This window comes from Aptenodytes patagonicus, chromosome 22, assembly GCF_965638725.1.
Source record: "Aptenodytes patagonicus chromosome 22, bAptPat1.pri.cur, whole genome shotgun sequence".
Classification (NCBI taxonomy): Eukaryota; Metazoa; Chordata; class Aves; order Sphenisciformes; family Spheniscidae; genus Aptenodytes; species Aptenodytes patagonicus.
In genome coordinates this window covers 6494903-6514135 of record NC_134970.1, presented here as the reverse complement: position 1 = coordinate 6514135, position 19233 = coordinate 6494903, and the positions used below count along the sequence as shown (strand labels likewise).

Below are 19233 nucleotides of genomic sequence, written 5' to 3'. Positions count from 1 at the left end.
GGGGCTGCAGTGCTGCACGGAGCAGCCCCATCACTAGACAGAGAGATGGCCCAGAAAGGCCTCCCCCTGCCCGGGCCCATCCCAGGTGAGGCACAGCCGCTCCAGCCACCAGCCGGAAGGTTTCAAGAAGTTAAATCAGAGGTTTGGGTCTCTTTTTTTCCCCTTCCACCAATTGATGCTTTTTACCTGAAAGAGAATTAGACCCTGACTTTATCCAGCACCATAGACATAGAGCTCAGGTAAATCAGCAGAATGCCGGAGTGAGCGGAGAAGCAATTCAACCCACCCAGCTGCAGAGCAGAGCTTCCCAGGGAGCTGCCAAAGGAGCAGGGCCAAGGCCAAGGCTATTTCCACACCTGCAGTTAAGGGTGTGGCCACAGAAAATGGGGCAAAACCGAGATACTTCTAGAGCCAGATCTCAGAAATGCCCAAAGAGGGCAAACACAAGACCCCATGGCCTTGGAAAGGCCCAACATTCTTCTTGGCACAATGATGGAGCAAAAATGAGTCACTGGTTTCTAAAACAAGAGATTGATTGCAGACCCGCGGCCTTTGAGCCTAGAGGATCATGAATATCATTTATAACCATGCATCAGCCAAAAAACATAACCAAGGGCACCGCTGTGGCCCGGATTTTCCCCTTTGATGGTCAGAGCAACACCTTTGGTGTGAATGGTGCAAGGCCAGCTGAGGGGCACAGACCAGCTGAGGGGAGCAGGTCCGGCAGGCAGAGCCCGCTGCTCTGAGGGAGAACGGGGCTCTCTTGCGGCTGAGCCCCAGGACGGGGCGGCCTGGCCTGCCCGACGAGAGGGGAGCCGGGTGGGAGCTGCCCCAGACCAGGTCCGCCTAACACCGTCTGGCAATAGCGATCCCGTCCGGGCACTCCCGGGGCCTGGGGGCCGATCACCGCCGGTGCTGCCCGCCCGTCCCCTCAGCTCTGAGGGGCGGGAAGGGGGTGCGAACCCGCTCCTCAGGACCCGGTGGGGCGACCTGCCTTCCGACTGGCCGCGGGTACTGCCTGTCACTGGGCGTCACCCGCTGCAACCAATGAGCGTGCAAGAACCAGGGCGGGGGTGGGGCTTGCAGGGGCCGGGGCCGGGGGTGGTGAGCGTCCCTCGCCGGCGTCGCGCCGCAGGTAGGGCCGGTGCTGCGCTGGGGGCGGCCTGAGGGGAGGCCGGGCCGGGCCCCGTCCCTGCTCCGCTCCCCCCCCGCCCCCAGGGGCCCGGGCCGTGAGGGGTCTCGCCGGGGCGGGGCTGTGAGGGAGCCCGGTGGTCGGTTGCTCGGTGGGTGGGGGCGCTCCAGTGGCGGCGGCCTGGATTACCGGAGGCATCCCGGGAGGCCGGCCCCCTGGAGCGGGGTGGGGCTGGGTCGTGGAAACCCCCGCAGGGCCGAGCATCCGCGGCCCTTCGGCGGGAGTCGAGGCGTCGCCGCCGGCGGAAGCCCCGCTCCTCGCGAAGGGGCCGGCTCCTGGCCTGGAACCGGGGGTGCGAGTGGGTCGGTTCGTTGCGGGAGGTGGTTAGAGCACAGACCCCGGGCTGGGGCGGTGGTGGGCAACGTGTCGGAGCCGTCGTAGATTTAGTCTTGGGAGGGCTCCGGGTGGTGTTAAAGGTGAGGAGTTTATTGGGGTTGCTCCAGGGAGAAGGGGCACAGGGCGGATGCGTGCAGTTGTGCTGTGGGCCCCCTTTTGAGGGGGGGTTCATGCCTGGGAGCTGCCACGCTCCTCAGTCACGATGTCAGAGACCTTAACCACGCGTGAGTCCCTCTCCTCCCCTGTCATTCACAGCGCCGTTGGATTTTGGTCCAGATACAGATGCTTTTAGACAGATGGCTGCTGTAAGCTTGGCTGATTGCCTGGAAAACAACAGCTTTAAGGCATGTGTGTAAGTGCCCCTTTGAACGTATGCTGTCAAACTTGCAAAGAACTACACGTAAATTGGCCTTCGTGTGGCCTCTGGTGTTCTACAGTTCATGATGGGTGGATTCTGTCTAGGTGTCATTCCAAGCTTTTATTTTGTTGCTGGTAAACATGGTATAATAGATCATGTGTTTTCCCCTGCTTTTATTAAAAATGACAGTTACAAGTTGTTCGGATGATCTGAATTCAGTTGAGCAGGCTAAAACCGAATTCCAGGTACGCGCTCCATTGTTGGGTTAAAAATTCAGACAAGTAGTAGTCCAAAAACACTTACAATGGGGAACGTGCACTGTGCAGCTCAGATAAGTCATACGTTAGCCAGCATTTCTGATGAAGAGCTAAAACCCTGACATGCAAGGGTGTCTCCAAAGAAAGAACCATCGTTTGAGAAGGTTTCTGCTAACTGAGGTGCAAAGGGTTAAGAAATCCTGCGATAAGCTGATAAGACTGGAATGCATTTTGATGGTTTTTGGCAGGTCAGCTTGTTAGAAGTGGCTGGTGTTTTCTTTAGATAAAGAAGAGAGGAACTTGGTGTATGCGTAAAATCGATGAAGAATTACTTACATTAATTTTTAGAGTGTTGACATAAGATAAAGCAAGCGGTGGTAGAATATTCCAGTGATGTAAATACTAACGGAATTATGTTAGGTAATAGAGTATAAGTACCCGGAGTTAGCTGTGGGATTACCTGTGCTGTATGGAGCTGATTAATGAAGGTGTAAATTACCTTCCCTGAATAAAGCTGTGCTGAAGTGGCTTTTCAGAGTGCTCCCCAAGGTGGCACCATGAGGCCTGCAGGGCCTTTTGTCTCCAAGCGTGCTGCCATTGCGAATGCGAATGCCAGCCTTGTTAAGACTAACTTTGCTTTTTGTGGCAAAGAAAATGATCTCATATTCTTTTGGATTTGTGCACATACATGTCTCTAGAACAACTTTATCTATGCGTATGTAGCAAAAGGCATATAATGCATTCACCGAGCTAGCAACTTGAAATAATTTTAAAAAATTAGGATTTTACTGAACAGGTATCTTGGGGTAAAGGAGGTTTAGGAATTGGTAAATATTCCACCCCCTTGCCATAGTTCATGGCTCGCAAGAGAGGAAAATGCACTGACCCCTTCAGAGGCAAAACTTCAGTATCAGAAGATGAATGATTTAACATGTATTATACAGTACAGCAAGGAGGTCCCAGTGTACTTCTTTAGGCCACTCCTGATCTGTGGTTTTCCTGGTTCTGTATTTTTTACTGGGCAAAACTGTCAGCAGCAAAATACCTGTTGCAGAGCTCCACAATAGTAAGAGAGAAACAGGAGGTGATGTGGAGTTGCAGAAGCCAAACTGTAAGGAAGTCAGCAATATTTTTTGCAGGACTGTGGTAGTTTGGAGGTATGGCTCTAGATGGTGGAAGCTTTTTTGATAGGAGTGTTTCTTGGGATCTGTGTAAAGTGTTTCCAGGAGTTTCTGACTGGCATCAGCCTTGATTCAGGGATAAATTTCTACTTCCTGGGCCAAATAGAGGCAAGTGGCCCAAAAAAGAAAGTTCAAACTAACTCATTTTGGTTGCATTCACCTGAGATCCTCTATCCTGGATGTGAATTTTTGTTTCCTCAGGCTTCCATGATGTTTGCCCAGTGCACCCGGAAGTATGCGAGCTCCGTGCTGCTGATCGCGCTGCTCTGCTGCGTCCTTTCTCCTCCAGCACAAGCCAGCAAGGTGAGTGAACAGCTTCAGACACAAGCACCGAACCGTGTGTGTAGTACAACAGAAACAAAAATGGCAGAGAAGCAACTGTTTTTCTGTGGAAGTTTGCAAAGATGGGGAGTGCTATAGCAGATGTGCATTTATCGTATGTAGAGCTGTGAATGTACGTGACAGTGGCCTCTGCCCTGCCTTCTGCTGTGCTGAGTTTGCATTTTAAAACTTGTTTGAAAAGTACCTGGTGTCTGGAGCAGAGGTGCTCAAGACATTTTAAAACTGAAGTTACTGATGTGAAAGAAGCAGCACAGGAAGAAGAGACATGGTGTGAAGTCCTCTCTCTCTTAAGAGAGTGTTTTGCCTTTTCCCACACCCCTGGGTGGTGAGGGCAGCAGAACCTTATGCACGTGTTCACTCACTAATGCCGTCTCCTCTTGCTTCTGCAGAGCTCGGAGGACATCCGCTGCAAGTGCATCTGTCCCCCGTACCGGAACATCAGTGGGCACATTTACAACAAGAATGTGTCGCAGAAGGACTGGTGAGTTGTGGGTTGAAGCCTGAGGGGTCGGTCCATGAAAGCCAACACTCTGGAGTTTCCAGCTGGTGCTAAGGAAATAATTCCCTGCCTGTGCATTTGCAGAGGAAGCCATTTTAGTAGGTGATTTTTCAACCCAGGTGAGGGGCGTTTTTTGAACAGAGATTGAGGAATCTGGGAGGCAGAATTTCTTAAGCCACGGCTCTCAGCAGATGTAGGGTGTACCCTCCAGTCCCTTTCACCTGGACTGGATCCCTGCAGAAGGTGCTTGGACAGTCTATCCCAGGAACTTTGGGCTAGCTGAGCTGTGAGGGGAACTCTTAAAACCGGATCAGCATTATCAGCCTGATGGGAAAGCTGGGACCCAGAAAAAGTCACCCCCAGCATCCTTCCACAGAGCATTGGTTTCACCTTGTCCAGTTGCTGATTTTGGTTTCTTTGTGTTGCAGCAACTGCCTGCATGTTGTGGAGCCAATGCCGGTGCCAGGGAATGATGTGGAGGCCTACTGCCTGCTGTGTGAATGCAAGTATGAGGAGCGCAGCACCACCACCATCAAGGTAATTGTGGGTCTGCTCCCTGTGGCTGGCTCCTTCTCTTTGCCATGCCACGCCATCCCAGGCACGGCTAGACTGGTGGGTTCCTGGAGTAGAGCCCAGAAAGGGAAAATAAAACTATCACAGCTAGTACACGGTGGTAGTGCCAGGGGCACTGAGTCCGAGTCAGGAGGGCTCCTGGCTGTGAGCAGCAGGCTGCACAGGAGCCCAGTCTTCTTGCTGAGGATGTGTGACAGTGCCAAGCACCTCTGACCGGGGACCCATCTTGTTGGTCTCCTTTCGCATGCAGCACATGTCCTAAATTGGCACAGTGCAGAGAATATCAGCACTGTTTATGCAGTGATGGCACTTAGGTCTCATTGGCTTTCCTGCAAGTGCAAGAGACTTTCTAGGGAGCAAAATTAGAATGAGAGAAGAGATCAAACATCAGAGGCAGCTGTGAAGGGAGCTTCCTGGTCTCTGTGGTGCTTCTTATCTACGCTACTGATCCATTTCCACGGTGCTGTCCTTAACTGCAGGTGATCATCATCATTTACTTGTCTGTGGTGGGGGCACTGCTGCTCTACATGGCTTTCCTTGTGCTGGTGGACCCTCTGATCCGGAAGCCAGATGCTTATACCCAGCCCCTGCACAATGAGGAGGAGAATGAGGTGAGGCTGTGCTGCTGGTGCATGCAGGGTGCACATGGGTGGCTGCGGTCATGGTGGAGACAGGGTGGTAGGGTGACAAGAGAATGGCTGACAGGGAAACAGAATGACCTCGTGCTTGTCACCTCTGATCCAGTGTGGGACCAGTGCTGTTGCTTTTTGGGCACTTACCACAGGTAAACATTTAGACTCAAATCTGTGCAGATCATGCTGAAGCACAAGGAAAGAAATATTCAAAGTACAAGTTCTGTATTACGAGCCCAAGATGAGACCTGTCCTCTGGGGTAGGGGGTGGCTTTTTACCAGGTGGCCTGAATTTGGTCTGTCTGTCTAGATGAAACCAAAAGTCAAATGGTTCCTGTTTGTGCAGTGTCCTAGGTGTAGTAACTTGGTGGTGAGCTTCCAGGGAAGTATGGGTTTAATTATTTGCTGAAACATGGGGCTGGTCTGTCTTCTAGACACTTAAGAGTAGCTTCTGAGGTGGTGGTATTTGACCCTGCTCTGGGGCTGGGCCCTGTTGTATCCAGGCTCTTGTTCCTTGTGCTTCTCCCCAGAGCAGAATTTTACTCGGATCCCATCTTTTTGGGGGACATAGGCATACGACATCTTGGGCAAGAAGGTTAGGACCCAGCAGCAAAGAGAGAGCCTGTCTCTCTCTCTCTCAGATTTTGTGAGAGGACAAATTTCTTGCTGCATGAAATTCATGGAATTTCAGCATCCAGCATACAACATCCTTCCCCCTGTGAGAGAGGCAGTGCTTTAAGGGGAATGATCGGGCCTGATTCCAAGGGGGATTTCGGAACAAGAGCACCCTGACTTGTAACTCTTTTCTTCACCTAAAGCTTCCCTTCTCTTGTAGGGGAATACAAGAGACTGAGATGGGGATGGTCTCTCAGAGAGGAAGTGTTGGAGGCAGAGCTGATGGCTAGTGTGGAGGAGTGGAGTGGCTGCACGCACAGTGATTAGCTCTCATGCTTGATTGCATCTGTAGCTCATGCTCTGTTTGCAGGATGCAAGGGCTGTCCAAGACTTGCTGCCTGCTAGTGCAGCGTGAGGCTTTGCGACACAGCTTTCTCTGTGGCTTTCTCAGTTCAGACATGCACAGTTTAGCGAGGCACAGTGCTAGGCAGAGCTCTCTCCTGGAGCTGAGTTCCTTCCCTTGGTGGAGCCCCAGGGCTGCGCTCGAGCATTGCCCCGGGCCCCCGGCTGCTGGGAGGAGGCTCATGAGGAGGCTGTCCCTAGCAATTGGTGACTCTGGATGCTAGTGAATAGCTCAGTCACACTTTGAGAAGGGAAGCTGCAATGTTTGAAGATACTCTCCTTTCCTAGTCTCTGAGAAAACCACTGGATCAGACTGTCCTGTTTACACTTTGTTGTAAGTATAAACTATTTGGCCTCATTCTTTCATACGCTGATGTAAGTGAGGAGTAGCTGCTCTGAAGCGCACAGTCTATCCATTACCTCCCTCTGCTGAAAAAAGGAGGTCCTGCAGGAGGAGATGAATTGTATCCTAAAAGTATGCTTTTGCTCCACTGCTCTACAGGAATAATTCAGATTTAGATCTAGGTGCACACTTTAGATGCCTGATATTAGGCGAGGTTTATCTTACTCCAGTGTGCTGGACTGTAAATTCTTTGGGATAGGCTTAGAGATTGCCTTGGTGTTTGTGTGCCACGATGGATCCCCATCCAAGGGGCCTTCTGGCATTACTGCAGTGTAAATGTGGTTGTTGGGAGCAGTCTGAACAGCAGGGCTGGACAGAAGTCCTGCAGCACTGTCCGAGAAACACATGAGCAGCTACTGTGTAAGCTAGTGCACCGAGAACAACGGAAACTGTTGGCCCGGTTTCAGTGGGGTGATGCAGTTTGCTTTAGCAGTGCAGCTCCTTGCAGACTCCTAGCAGTGGATTTCCAGCAGAGGTTTAGACTTAGTGCAGTTCCTCTCCTGGGGACTTTTTATTTGGGGCCTGTGACTTTACCGTGGGTGGTCCCCAAGAGCAAGCTTTCCAGCTGCAGCTGCGGGGCTGGTCTTGAGGAGCTCTGAAAATGAGGTTCTTCATCAGGACAACTCAAGCCTTGAATTGCTCTTTCAGTTGAAATTTCTCCCAGAGTCGAGCTGCCACCTTCTGTGTTCGGGCTGGGCATGCCTTGATCTCTTTCACCGTTTCTTTCCGTTGCAGGATGCTCGCTCCTTGGCCGCAGCCCCTACCCCGTCTGGCGCTAGAGCCAACACGGTGCTGGAGAGGGTGGAGGGGGCTCAGCAGCGCTGGAAGCGCCAGGTGCAGGAGCAGAGGAAGACAGTTTTTGACCGCCACAAGATGCTGAGCTAGACCTTTGCCAAGCTATGCGGCACCACTTCCCAAGAGACAGGGTAGCTCTGCTGGTCAAGACAGACAGCAAGTCATCCTTCAGGACATCCGTGGTGTTTGACTGAAAGCTCTAACCCTCTCTGATTTACCGTCTTCATAGAGAGAAGCAGACCAAAATGCTTGCCTCTGGTTTTGTCCCCTTGCCCTCTACCTCTCAGCCCAGAGGCTCCTTAACCCTTGCCCGGCTGAGATCTGCGCTGATCGTTAGCCCTGTGGCTGCATGTAAATAGTCGGTCATGTGCAGCGCTGCTGCCCCGCTTCACGGGCTGACTCGGGCAGGGGCTGCAGCTCCAGTGCACTGTGCTGGACCCTGTGGGCACTGCTTGCTGGGACTGAAGTCTCCATCAGCCCACCCCTGCATCGGAGACAGGGGTCTCGGTATGGAGTGTTTGCAAGCTGGCTGAGTCTTCCTGGGATAAAAATAGCAGGGTAATTTTCATGTGGCGCTCCTCCAGGACGAAGAAGCCGCCTCCTCCTCCTCCTCCTCCAGTTTGCACCGATCTTAATTGGGCGTCGTTGTGCTGAGACAAGTGCATTGCACTGGAAGGAGGAGGAGGGGGTTCCCTGCCAGTGGTCAGCTGCTGCTTGCACTTACCCTGGTGTAAACCGAGTGGATTTCCACTCTATTCAGTGGAGTCTGTCCAGATTTACACCAGCATAACTGAGACTGCAGCTTGTTTCTGTGTAGGTGAATATCACAACTGATTAGTACATTCACAAGTAAGAGACCAACAGGTAAAAGGTTGACTTACATTTATATCTTTTCCTGCTTTGTACCCATGTTAGTAACCCTTGACGCTCTCACAGTGTGGTCAGGGGCATTTGTGTCCAAGAGAACTGGGGTAAAGACTTTACTGGAGCACTGTAAACACTTGTCTGGGTCTTGGGGCCCTGGAAAAGGGACACTTGTGCTACTCGAAACACTCCGAGAGCTCTGACTGTACTTGGGCTGTGTGGAGGAAACTTCAAGTGATTCGGCAATGTGTATATCGATCCCACTGAGAACATTGATAATGTCAGGAAGTGGCTGGAGTTTATCATGTAGCATCTCTGTATTAAATGCAGACAAAGATCTATTACGTGGCTGGCTTTTTTTCAGGGAAAAATCCCATCACGCCAGGTCTGGGGCTCCCAGCACTGAGCGGCTGCTCTCCAGGCTGCCTTCCAGTGCCCGGCAGGCAAGTTGATGCGGGACCTCGAGACCGAGCTGTGGTTACGGCACTCGGGTGTTTCGGCACTGCAGGTGGGTCCCCTGGCACTGGTTTGTGCCTGTCTGTGCTCCGAGGTGACTGTCTTGCTCCAGGAGAGCCGGGCTTAAAACACTGGCAAACCAGAGCAGTCCTGCTTGGCACAGGTTAGCAACAGACTGCTCCGAGCTGTCTCGCGGGAAGGCCAAGCAGATCAGAATTCCTCCTTGTTTGTTGAAAGCTGAGCAATTGTTGGTAAAAGCCTAATTGGGAGAGGCGCTGGTCACCGCCTTGCACACTAGTGCCAACAGGCTTTGGTCGAGCTGCCCAGCAGGATCCAGCCCTCCAAGCTGGTCCTGCCAGATGAATCCGAACAGAAGCTTTTCGGGGGATTTGTGCCTGCAGCCTGCCTGTACCCCGGTCACCCTTCAGCACCTCGCCGGGCTAAAAGGTACCCAGAGCTTCACAACACACCGAGGTCACATTTTCCTTACCCATCCTTGTTCTGTGGTCCTCAATCGTTGGAACTTTCTCCCCCTTCTAGAAACCCCATCTTCCCTGTCCTTCCCTCTCGGTGTGAATCCCTCATGGACACGGGGTGTGATCCCTGGGAACTGCAGCCCCCCCGAGTGGGGGAAAAAAATCTGTTTGAAGGATCTGAACAGGCAGTGGCTGGATGAGGGCTGCCCCAGCTGCTGTGCAGGGACTGAGCCGGTGCGATGGGTCCATCTGGTGGCCGGTGCCCCTCTGATCAGCACAGAGACCTCAGTGATCGCCAGTGGTGGGGGTCCTGCTCCCAGCGACCAGACCCTTGGGTCCCTGATCCTGGAGGGCGAGGGGTTTGGTGAGCAGCACCCCCATATCTTCCCCTGGCCCCTCCCAGGAACAGCTTGAAAATGGCATAGGAGAGGAAAAAAGCTGCAGGTTAGAAACTGGGAGTCGGTGGGTTAGAAAACTCAGATGGGGAAGGGATGGTGTGAAGAGGTTGCAAAAAATGCCACTGCCTGGTTAATTAGCTGATTAGCTCTGTCCTGTGCACCATCCTCCCTGGGAGGAAATGTTTTTCTGCTGCCGAGCCTGAAATTCCCAAGCCTCTGCTCCTCCCCACCCCCCCTGCACTGCTCGCTGGGGCATCCCCCAAGCAGGCGCAGCCTGGTGGGCCCTGCTCCCGGCCCCATCCACATCCCACGGCAGCGGCTGCCATCCCTCCGGAGACAGGCGGCAGCGCCAGCGGGAGTCAATAATTTAATTCCTTATCAAAAAAGGCAGTGAGAAAAATAAGGGACCTCTCAGTACAAAATCCAGCTGCTTTGGCAACCCAACACGGCCCCGGTCAGGTGCCTCCCGTGGTCCAGATGTCGATGCTCTGGATGATGAGCCACTCGCTCTGGTCCTGGGTTACTCGGATCCTCACGCACTCCACGGGGCCGGGCATGCCCCTCTCCAGCCCCCGCTGCTCAAAGGTCCCCTTCTCGAAGGTGCCCACGGTGGTGTAGGCAGAGCAGTCCCAGCCGTCGGCCCGCCGCCGTCGGCCCAGCTCCAGCACCCCCGCGTGCAGGAAATCACCCCGCCGCTCGTCGGAGCCTGTGCGCACCCGGACACGGGTGACGCGGGCCGGCTGCTGGAAGACAATGGAGAAGACGCTGCCGGCTGCTGGGTCTTTCCCCCAAAAATACCCCTCTGCTGTGCTGTAAGCCTTGAGAGGCTCGTAGTTCTCAAAGACAGACATGCTGGTGAACAAGGCCGCTGGCGGGTTGTCCGGAAGGTCCAAGGCATCAGCCTGGAACTCGTCGTCCTCCAGACGGTTGACAGTGCCCTGGAAGGAGGAGTAGAGGCCCATGTGCTGGAAGAGGGAGGGCTTGAAGCGGATGACATCCTTCTGGGTGAGCAGGAGGCGGAAGTGGACCAGCAGCCAGTCGCAGGGCATCTCCTGGTAGAAGAGGAGGAGGAAGCGAGCCAGGCGAGGAAGGTCACTGGAGTGGTAGAGCTTACCGATGTAGCCCAGCTTGGAGAACTCAAGGGTGGCCCAGTAGGAGCCCTCCTGGGAAGCCAGTGCCTTGCGGATGGCTGTCAAGAAGGACTTGGCGCACCACACATCATCCTCGATCATCAAGTAGTAGGAGGAGAGGTTGGCGGCGAAGGCGAGGAGGAAGGCATAGTCCACATTCTGCTTGGACCTGAACCTCACCCGCTCCTCTGGGTCGTTGTAGTTTCTTTTGAGGCCCTCCAGGGTGGGGTAAAACTCGTGGGGAGTGTGGATAAGCAGGAGCCGGCCCAGGAGGATGTGGTGAGCAAACTTATGGGCGATGTTGGTGGCCACGCGCACATTCCATATGGGGTCCGCGTCGGCCAGGTGCACCACCACCACCATCTCCTGCAGCTCCTCCTCTGTCGACTGCTTGAAGAGGGACTGGAGTGTGGCCGGGAGGTAGTAGCCACGCGGCCGCCGCACCGACGCCAATCCCACCGTCAAGAATTCTGCAAGGCAAAGGAAAGGCATTAGCAGGCTGAGGGGTGACCTGGGATGCACCGCAGTGAGGTTTTTCCCTGCAAGCCACAAGGAGGGGGCTCCAAAAAGCTCTACATGGCCAACCTGCGCGGTTAATGCTATTTATCCATGTCTAAGGCCGGCAGGTCCTTTCTGAAGCTGAAGCCCCCAGTGTCTCAGGAGGTGCCCAAAATTGGCCCAAATGCCAGGGACAGGACAGGACGAGAAGTCAGGGGCTCCTCTGAAGAAGAAATATTTGGGAAAAACACCTTTAAAAAAGCCAAACCTGGGGAAGGAACAGTGCAGAGACAGTCTATGGGGCAGGGATGGCTTTGTGGCTTGGCTACACATCCTGGAAGCATGCCCCTACCCTACTCTGAACCTTGCAGAGATGCAACCGCACTGGGACGAGGCATCCTTCTGCCCTCCCCACAGCCCAGCTGTGGCTGCATTTGTTCAGCTTCGCTGCAGCTTCTCTTGCTGCTGGTCTGTGCAGCACCGTGCACGTACCGGACCTCCGGTTTCAGCATGGGCTCGTGTGGGGCTGCCCTAAGCTCCACAGTGCAACCATGGTAGTTGCACGTGAATTGTTTTTCGTGCACCTGTTAAAGAGCTTGACCCACATCTCCCACACTATGCGGTTCTCCCGGTGGTCCAGCCCCACCACCTCCACCTTCCTGACTGGAGAGCAGGAAACAACCCCGGAGAAAGGGGATCTCAGCCACCCTTCCCACAGAGAACTGGGAAACCAAAAGAAACCCCAAAATGTCTGTGGTCACCACAGTCCCAAAGTGCAGAAGCACAGACCACACTTGGAGCACATGAACCTTCCTCTACCCCTCCATCTCCCCAGGCAGAGCCGCAAAGGCTGGGAGGGGGGAGGTCATCAGGTATCAGCAGGTCCCCTGTCCCAAAAACGTTGGAAGCAGACCCCTCCCCACCCCGGCAGCAGCAGCAATGGGGCAGGTCCATGCTGGGACATGCAGCTGCGATGGAAGAGATGTGCAAATGCAGAACCCTGCTCAGTCCAGGGTCCCGGAGCCACTCACTTTTGTGGGGTGACAGGGAGCCAGCGAGGAGGTGGTAGGAGACATTGCGGAGTGCAGAGAGGTCATCCATGTCCCTGAGGATGCGCTGGGCTCCTTCCGGCTGCAGGACCGTGTCTGGGGTCAAGCCCCTAAGCTCCACCTGGATGGGAGCCGCAGGCAGCCAGGTCAGACCCCAGAGCACCATGGACACGCGTGAGCAAGGGGGAATGACAACAGGGGGACCCAGAAATCAGGGGGAGCCCCTGTCCTGCCCTCCCAGCTCCTGGGTCGGGGGAGGCCCAGGTGCACAGGGCAACCCCAGGGAGAGAAGGCAGAGCTGGGGTTAGGGGATGATATGGGGCAGGGAAGGGAGCAGAGCTGGGGTTGTGGTCCGTGTGGGGCAGGCAGGGATGGAAGATGCTCCAGTGGCCCCTCCAGCGGGACATCACTGCTGGGGGACTCACCTCCAGGGGATCCTGTTCCTGCCGGCTGCCCCCATGGAGGAGGAGGAGGAGGAGGAGGAAGGAGGCTGCAAGTGCAGCTGTGAGGGAGCGCTTCACAGAGCATCGCATAGCACTGGGCCGGCACGCTGAGGCCTGCGGGAGGAAGGGGCACGTCAGGTCAGGGCACAGCCCGGGGAAAACCACCATCCCTTGGACAGGACAGTGGGGCAGCACCTGGATGCACCCCTGGGGCTGACCCCTCTGCCCAGAGCACCCAGGGGTGCATGCCCATGGGCGGCTGTGGGGCATCGGGAGGCACCCAGGCATGGTCCCCTTTGGGCAGGCAGGGGCAGGACACGCCAACCCAGCCAGGAAAAAAAATCAGCCAGCTACAAAATCCACCCCACCAGCCCTGCCAACACCTCTGGCTGCCCTGCAACACCCCACGCAGCAGCCCTGGAGCTGGAGGCAGAAGAAATACAGGTGACACACACCTCAAGGAAGTCTTTTGCGTTGGGGTGGCACCCCAGGAGCAGTCACCAAGACCTCGGGACTTGGCACCAAGCCCTGGGAAACACTCAGGTCTCAAAGGAGCCCGGGCTGCTCTTCCGGCATCACAAGGACGAAGCAGCTCCCCCAGCCTCTCCTGCCTGCCCCTCTCCCCATCTGCCTCTGGGCAGCCACCAGCGGCCATGATCGCCCCGTCCCAGCCACATCCCTTGCTTGGTAGGACAAGAAAACCGTCCCTGAAAGCCATCCCTGACGGGCGACAGTGTCACCTTCAAGGAATTCGTACCGCCCTTGAGATATTTTGCCTTGTAGCAGAGGCGTGGCAGGAGGCTAAAAGGCTCCTGTGTTCGCCTGGGGTTTTTCCATTATAAATACAACGGGGTCTGCCCTGGAAGAGGGGGAGCCAGAGAGTGAGCGAGTGCCCAGCCCGGCAGGGCAGACACCATCCGCCCCATCCAAACTGCTCACGGTGCGTCAGCTTGTTCGGGTCAAAGCGTCTTTGAATGCAAACATAGAGGAAAAGCCCTCCCAAGCCGTATAGTAAAACGCCGAGAAAGCTGCTAGCCTTCCTGAACAAAGGCTGGGCTTTGCCCGGGACTTCTGCTTAAATACATCCCTGCATCAACTGCTGCTGTGCAGTGAATGTTCCCAGCCCACTCATGTTCCCCAAACCGCAGAGGTGGGTGCAGCACCTCTATTGCCACTGCCCTGGAGCACGTGCCGGGCTTATTTTAAGGAGAAAGCCCCTGTTTTCCTTCCCAAAGTCCTTCAGGGGGTAGTTAGCATCTCAACGGGCCGGTGCACAGCAGGTCCCCCCGATGCAGCAGCCAGTGCCGTCCTTGCCGCGCTGACCTCACCCAGGAACACTGCTCGTTACTCAGAGATAAGCAATTAAAACAGAGCGAGCTGCTCTCTCCCAGGGAGGGTTGGGCTGAGCCATGGTGTTAGTGAGACCCGTCTCGGCCAAGGGGGGCGGAGGAGCCGGCTCCCCCGAGGCTGAACCCAGCAGGTATCAGGGAATGGGATACAGGAACCTCCATGGTGGCACAAGGCAGTGGCTGAGCTCGGTTTAGGGCTGGTTCTTTGAAGCACTCGGGGGGGGACAGCAAGCTCCTGGAGCTGCTTAAAATCTCTGTCCAGGTTACAGCAGAGAGTAGGGAGAATTGGGGGTGCTCACTGCCATGGGCCAGCCCTACGGCCAGCTCTTCCCAAAGCCCCCCGGCCTCTCCTTCCCCCACGGCGATGGGGGCACAGGCAGCTCGCCAGCTTAGGGGGGAGCAGCTTTAGGGACCCATCCCAGGCCACGGGGACATCACGCCCTGAAGCCACTCTGGAGGTGGATTTCTTAGCCTGGACCTCCATGATCTGAGGTGCAGCGCCGAGGCCACAGGGTGAGCTGGGAACGGCGAGGCTTGGCAGCCGGCCACGCATCCGACTGGGTGTATCTATACTCTGGGTGGCCAAAGGTTTTTCTGGCTGCTGGGAGAGCGTCTGGCTGCCAGCAGCCCGTCCCGGATGGAAAACAAGGTGCTGCTCAGCACCCCCAGCTCCCATGGGCAGCAGTTTCGTCCATGGAGCAGGAGCAGGGAGCCCATGGGGAACCAGGTTCGCGCGGACATCGTCCCTCTGGCATCGCTCTGCATCACAGGCTTAACAGAACAGAAGGTAACGAACACTGCCCCATAATTAGCCCCCCAATTGGACTTTGGGGTTTTGCCTCCATGGAGAAACAAAGCAGCCCGGCTAGATAGGCACAACCAGGGGCCACACCACTGCGGGCACGTCACTGGCATGCAGCATTCCTCCAGTACCTGCTCTTGCTCCGGGTGCCTCCACGGGGCACCCCTGTCCCCGCTCCTGCCTCAGCATCTCATGCACCTTCTCCGCAGCTCAGCACCCCGCAGGGGAAGTCCCCAAAAGCCACTCCCCTTGGGACATTGGGCCGGTGGCGAGGAGCATCTGGCTGCCGAGAGCCACTTGCCCGGAGCCAGACGAACTCCTCTGCTTTGTTAAGAGACTCCCAGCCAAATGGGCTGCATGACGCAGCAGCCGTGACTCAGTCCAGCAGCGGAGGGGAAGGAGAACAAGTAAACACACGGCCTCGGTCCCGCGAGGAAGGGCCAGATGCTCCCCCTGCACAGGCGGCTCCGGCTGCTTCCTCCGGCACTGGGGAGAGCGGGGCTGTTTGCACAGGGAAGGGAAGAACCAGGGCTCACCATCCCACTGCCAGAAGCACCTTTCCATGCTGGGGGAAACTGAGGCACAGAAAAAGGCTGTGTATCACCCAGGGGGGTAAGTGCCAGGTCTCCTGCATCGCGGGTCAGTGCCGCTCACCACCTCCCAGTGGGAGTCGGGCGGAGGATGTGGCAAATTGTGGCAGCAGAATGTCCCCAATAGACAAATTGCAGCCGTTCGGGCTGCGTGGGACAGGGTGCTTCTGGGCCCCCTGGGAGCCAGCCCAGGGTCCAGCCCCATGCTCTGTGGGTGTGTCTGCTCGAAAGGTCATCCCGCAGGGAAGAAGGAGGGGAAAAGCCACCTTTCAGTAGCGCAGGACTCTGGAAGCTAAAGCTTTAGGTCAGCCCAGGTGCCCTACAGCCCCGCAACACAGGGGGGTCTCTGCAAGCAGCTTGGATCTGATTCGGTCCCCACAGCTGACAGCTTGGGGACACCCAGCCCAGCCCCCTGCCCTCACCCCCCCTGTCCCCATCCTCGTCCCCAGAAGACCCTGGCCCAGGGCACCCCTTTCCCGTGCAGCCCCGTCCCGTGACACCAGTGAGATGGCTCGTGCCCAGCACCACTCTGGATGCACCCACCGAGGCAGCAGAGACTTACGGGGCGCGCAGCAGCCCGGCGCGTGGGTGCACAGCAGTGGCAGCCAGGCAGCCTCGTCGTCTTGCCGAGGTGCTCAGCCTGGCAACTTCCCCAGGGCTGGCTGGACTCTGGTTTCTCACTCAGCAAAGCCCCACCCCGAGTCCTCGCCTGCCTCCCGCAGAGGAGGAGCATCTACCGGCGTCCTCTGCCCCATGCCGGCGAGCGCTCGGTGGACCAGCCGGGCTGGCGGGGACCCCAGGTGGGACGCGGCAATAGGCCCCCAGCCCAGCTGCAGGGGTTAGGGCAGCCTCAGCCTCACCCCCCCCCCCCAGACTGGGCATCCCACGATGGCACGGGCTGTCTCCCACCCACGCACCCCCTCCATTGGCAGTCCCAGACCTCCAGGCAGGATCAGCGCCCCCCCCCCCCCCCCCCCCGAGGGCTCTCACCAGGCCCCAGCACCCCAAACTCCCGTGCAAACCTGCCGCTTTGGTGGCACCAGGGTGAAAATGCACCATGCACTGAGCCAGGAGCCTGGGGACATGGAGCTGTCGCGTCTTTTCGCCCCCGTTTATTTTCCAGCCCTTGTTCTGAGACGGCAGAAACCTCTGGGGCTGTCGAGCCAGAACTGAACCCCCCGGCACCCCAGGCCAGGGCAGAGCTGGCTGCCAGGATCCCACCCAGGATGCATGCCATGGGGGCACCACGGTTTCCCCGCACACCCCAGCTCCTCGCTGGAGTGTTGGGCATCATAGTCCTGGCTGGGGACGAAGCCCCTTCCATCCCCACAAGCCAACGTGGGCCGCGTGGGGCCCTTCCTGTGGTCCAGTTTGTCCCCAGCTCCTCCACCCTCCAAGCCTCATTTCTCCCCCACTGATTCCCTCCTCCAGACCCCCAGCAGGAACACGGCCCCGGCAGCCCGGAGCACCCACCACGAGTCGCCCAATGGCATCACCTGCACCCAGCTCAGAGCCAGGCACTCCTCCACACCTCCTCCCGACACAGCAACTCTCCTTGCTGGCCTGGATTTCTCCTACCTTCGGAAAGGCCCCCGATGTCTCTTCCCAGGCTCTGTCTTCTACAAATCCCCCGCGACACCTTCCAGCCCCAGCTGCTCGCTGTGGGTTCAGGTGAAACTGCCGGCCTTGGTCACATCTGCGAGGACAAAGGTGGCCATGGAGACATAAAGTAGGGCAGGAAGCAGGCAATGGTGCCAGGAAGGAGACGAAGAGTTGTCCGCAGGCTCCTGGATCTGCTGGCTTTCGCTTTTCCCACGCTGTTTGATTTTTAAATCCTTAAACTTCCATCGGGGATGCCAGTGGCTCCATCCCTGCGGGATTCCAGGGAGCTCAGCGGGGGTGCCTTGCCTGCATTGGAGCAGGGGAAGTCCGGTATTTGCACCCAGGAAGGGGCTTGGAAGACACCGGGAGGGCCAAGGGAGCCAGTACGGTGCAACCCAGCACAGATTTGGTAAGGAAGGGATGTGGGGCTTGGCAGCTCACGTGGGATGTCAGAACAACCAGCAGCAGCTACAGGATGGGGAGGGCTTTTCTCACCGCAGATGCCCCATGAGTCCCATCCCTGCACAGGAAGGAACCAGGACTTGGTCCTTCCTGCCAGGGCAGGAAGGAAGGGGAGGGTGAGGGGCCATGGCACACAGCGCAGCCCTGGGGTCCCCAGCACTCGTGGGTGCAACAGGCAGCCCTGCCATAGAAACGTGCCTTTCGGGGAACACACAGCACTGCTATGGGGTGCAGCAGAGCCACCAGAATCCCCCTTTGGTCCCCACAGGCCCTCTCAGGGTGCAGAGCTAGGGCAGGATTTGACCCTCTCCAGGCACATCCATGAGCCTTGCCCGGAGCGGGAAAGGAACCCACAGCCAGAACACAGCCCCCAGTGCCCACCGCAATGTGGTCCTGGGTCCTCTTCCCCTCCAAGCAAGTCCCGCAAGCCCAGCCTGAGCCAGCCCATCCCGTCACCCCCTTGTGCTACGGGGCAAATCCAAAATGCTGGTTGGGGTGCTGGAAAAGGGCCCCTCCACCCACCCCCCGCTGCGAGGGCCACAGCACAGCCTCAGTGCCCAGGCACAACCGGGGCCCCAGCACCCAGAGCTGCTTGCAAACCTCCTTCTGGCCCGAAACCTGGTGCTCACGCTTTCTGCTTGCTGATTAGTAAGTAATAATAATAATTATTAGTAGTATTTTGCCTGGGGAATAGAGAGGTGGCTTAAATGCAGCTAAAGGCACGTTTTTGTCCCTTCCAACTGAAATACTCTATTTTTGCTTGTTCTTGGAATAAATTGGAGAAGAGAGAAAAGCCCCAGATGCAAAGGCTGTTTTGAGATGGACACATGACTGCACGGGCAGAGACCCAGCCCGGGGGGCCAGGGAGGACCAGTCCCCCCAGCTGGGGCTGGAGCCGAGCACTGGGGTGGGACAGGCACAAAGGGACCCACCACAGATACCGGCCACCCTCCCCGCAGCACCCTGCCCTCGCCCTGCCCCAGCTCAGCTCCCATCCGACACCCGGTTCTCAGCAAGGAGAGGGGCAGGGTGAGGCCAGGGCCTCCGTGTTTCCCCCGGGGAAACCAGAGACAGAGAGCCGGGCCGGATCCGCTTACAGCCCTTCCATTATTCAGGAGCCCGAGCAGGACAAAGCGGAGGTAAAACAGGGCCCCACACAGCAGAGAGAGCATCGGGGCTCCAGCCATCACGATGCCGATCTGGGACTCTGTTTCCACACCACCGGGGACCCTTTTGAGTCATGTCCTACACGAAAGAGTGATTATCTTACACCAAACTGCAGCCTCTCCTGCCCGGAGCCCTGGCAGGGACCATGGAGACCAGTTGTATCACAGCCTCACTGCATTCCCACCCCTGGAGAACACAGAAAAGGATTTTTTTCGCAAGCAGCCTTCAAGAGAGGCTGGGCTTGGGGGACAGGGCGTGGAAACCCCCCCTGCTTGGAGCTGAGGTCTGGCCAGGAGTCACTCACATCACTGAGCAAACCTCACGCGAGGTTCCCGTGCTCCGGGTAAGGGAGGAAGGGGAAA

General features: G+C 56.8%; 2 protein-coding genes across 5 annotated transcripts; one reads left to right on the top strand and one right to left on the bottom strand.

The window, feature by feature from the left end:
• The first annotated feature begins 1101 nt into the window (after positions 1 to 1101).
• Positions 1102 to 8790, top strand: TMEM9 (transmembrane protein 9). 4 transcript variants are annotated; one of them, XM_076358006.1, is made up of 8 exons: positions 1102 to 1135; positions 1784 to 1872; positions 3526 to 3627; positions 4056 to 4147; positions 4594 to 4702; positions 5218 to 5349; positions 6676 to 6721; positions 7526 to 7602. In XM_076358006.1, coding segments are annotated over exons 2-8 (531 nt in total). In that variant the 5' UTR covers positions 1102 to 1135; positions 1784 to 1824; the 3' UTR covers positions 7528 to 7602. The 4 variants fall into 4 exon arrangements, with proteins under 4 accessions (XP_076214121.1, XP_076214118.1, XP_076214120.1 ...); XM_076358003.1 differs by lacking the exon at positions 6676 to 6721 and having other exon boundaries at positions 7526 to 8790; XM_076358005.1 differs by lacking the exons at positions 1784 to 1872; positions 6676 to 6721 and having other exon boundaries at positions 7526 to 8790.
• A 1348-nt stretch (positions 8791 to 10138) lies between these two features.
• Positions 10139 to 17256, bottom strand: LOC143170061 (alpha-1,6-mannosyl-glycoprotein 4-beta-N-acetylglucosaminyltransferase-like). The gene is made up of 4 exons (XM_076357992.1): positions 17219 to 17256; positions 12882 to 13013; positions 12439 to 12577; positions 10139 to 11379 (listed from the first exon to the last, which is right to left on the bottom strand). Exons 2-4 carry the CDS (start codon positions 12987 to 12989, stop codon positions 10235 to 10237), a joined length of 1392 nt encoding a protein of 463 aa, XP_076214107.1. The 5' UTR covers positions 12990 to 13013; positions 17219 to 17256; the 3' UTR covers positions 10139 to 10234.
• Between the last annotated feature and the right edge of the window lie 1977 nt (positions 17257 to 19233).

What these genes read in the sequence shown, in the direction of transcription:
- TMEM9 (XM_076358003.1), top strand. Translation starts at nt 1,825, where the DNA reads ATGGCTGCTGTAAGCTTGGCTGATTGCCTGGAAAACAACAGCTTTAAG. An exon ending in CTCCAGCACAAGCCAGCAAG is followed by an intron (nt 3,628 to 4,055) that starts GTGAGTGAACAG and finishes TTGCTTCTGCAG; the next exon opens with AGCTCGGAGGACATCCGCTG. An exon ending in AATGTGTCGCAGAAGGACTG is followed by an intron (nt 4,148 to 4,593) that starts GTGAGTTGTGGG and finishes TTTGTGTTGCAG; the next exon opens with CAACTGCCTGCATGTTGTGG.
- LOC143170061 (XM_076357992.1), bottom strand. Translation starts at nt 12,989, where the DNA reads ATGCGATGCTCTGTGAAGCGCTCCCTCACAGCTGCACTTGCAGCCTCC. An exon ending in AGGAACAGGATCCCCTGGAG is followed by an intron (nt 12,578 to 12,881) that starts GTGAGTCCCCCA and finishes GCTCCCATCCAG; the next exon opens with GTGGAGCTTAGGGGCTTGAC. An exon ending in CTCCCTGTCACCCCACAAAA is followed by an intron (nt 11,380 to 12,438) that starts GTGAGTGGCTCC and finishes TTTGCCTTGCAG; the next exon opens with AATTCTTGACGGTGGGATTG.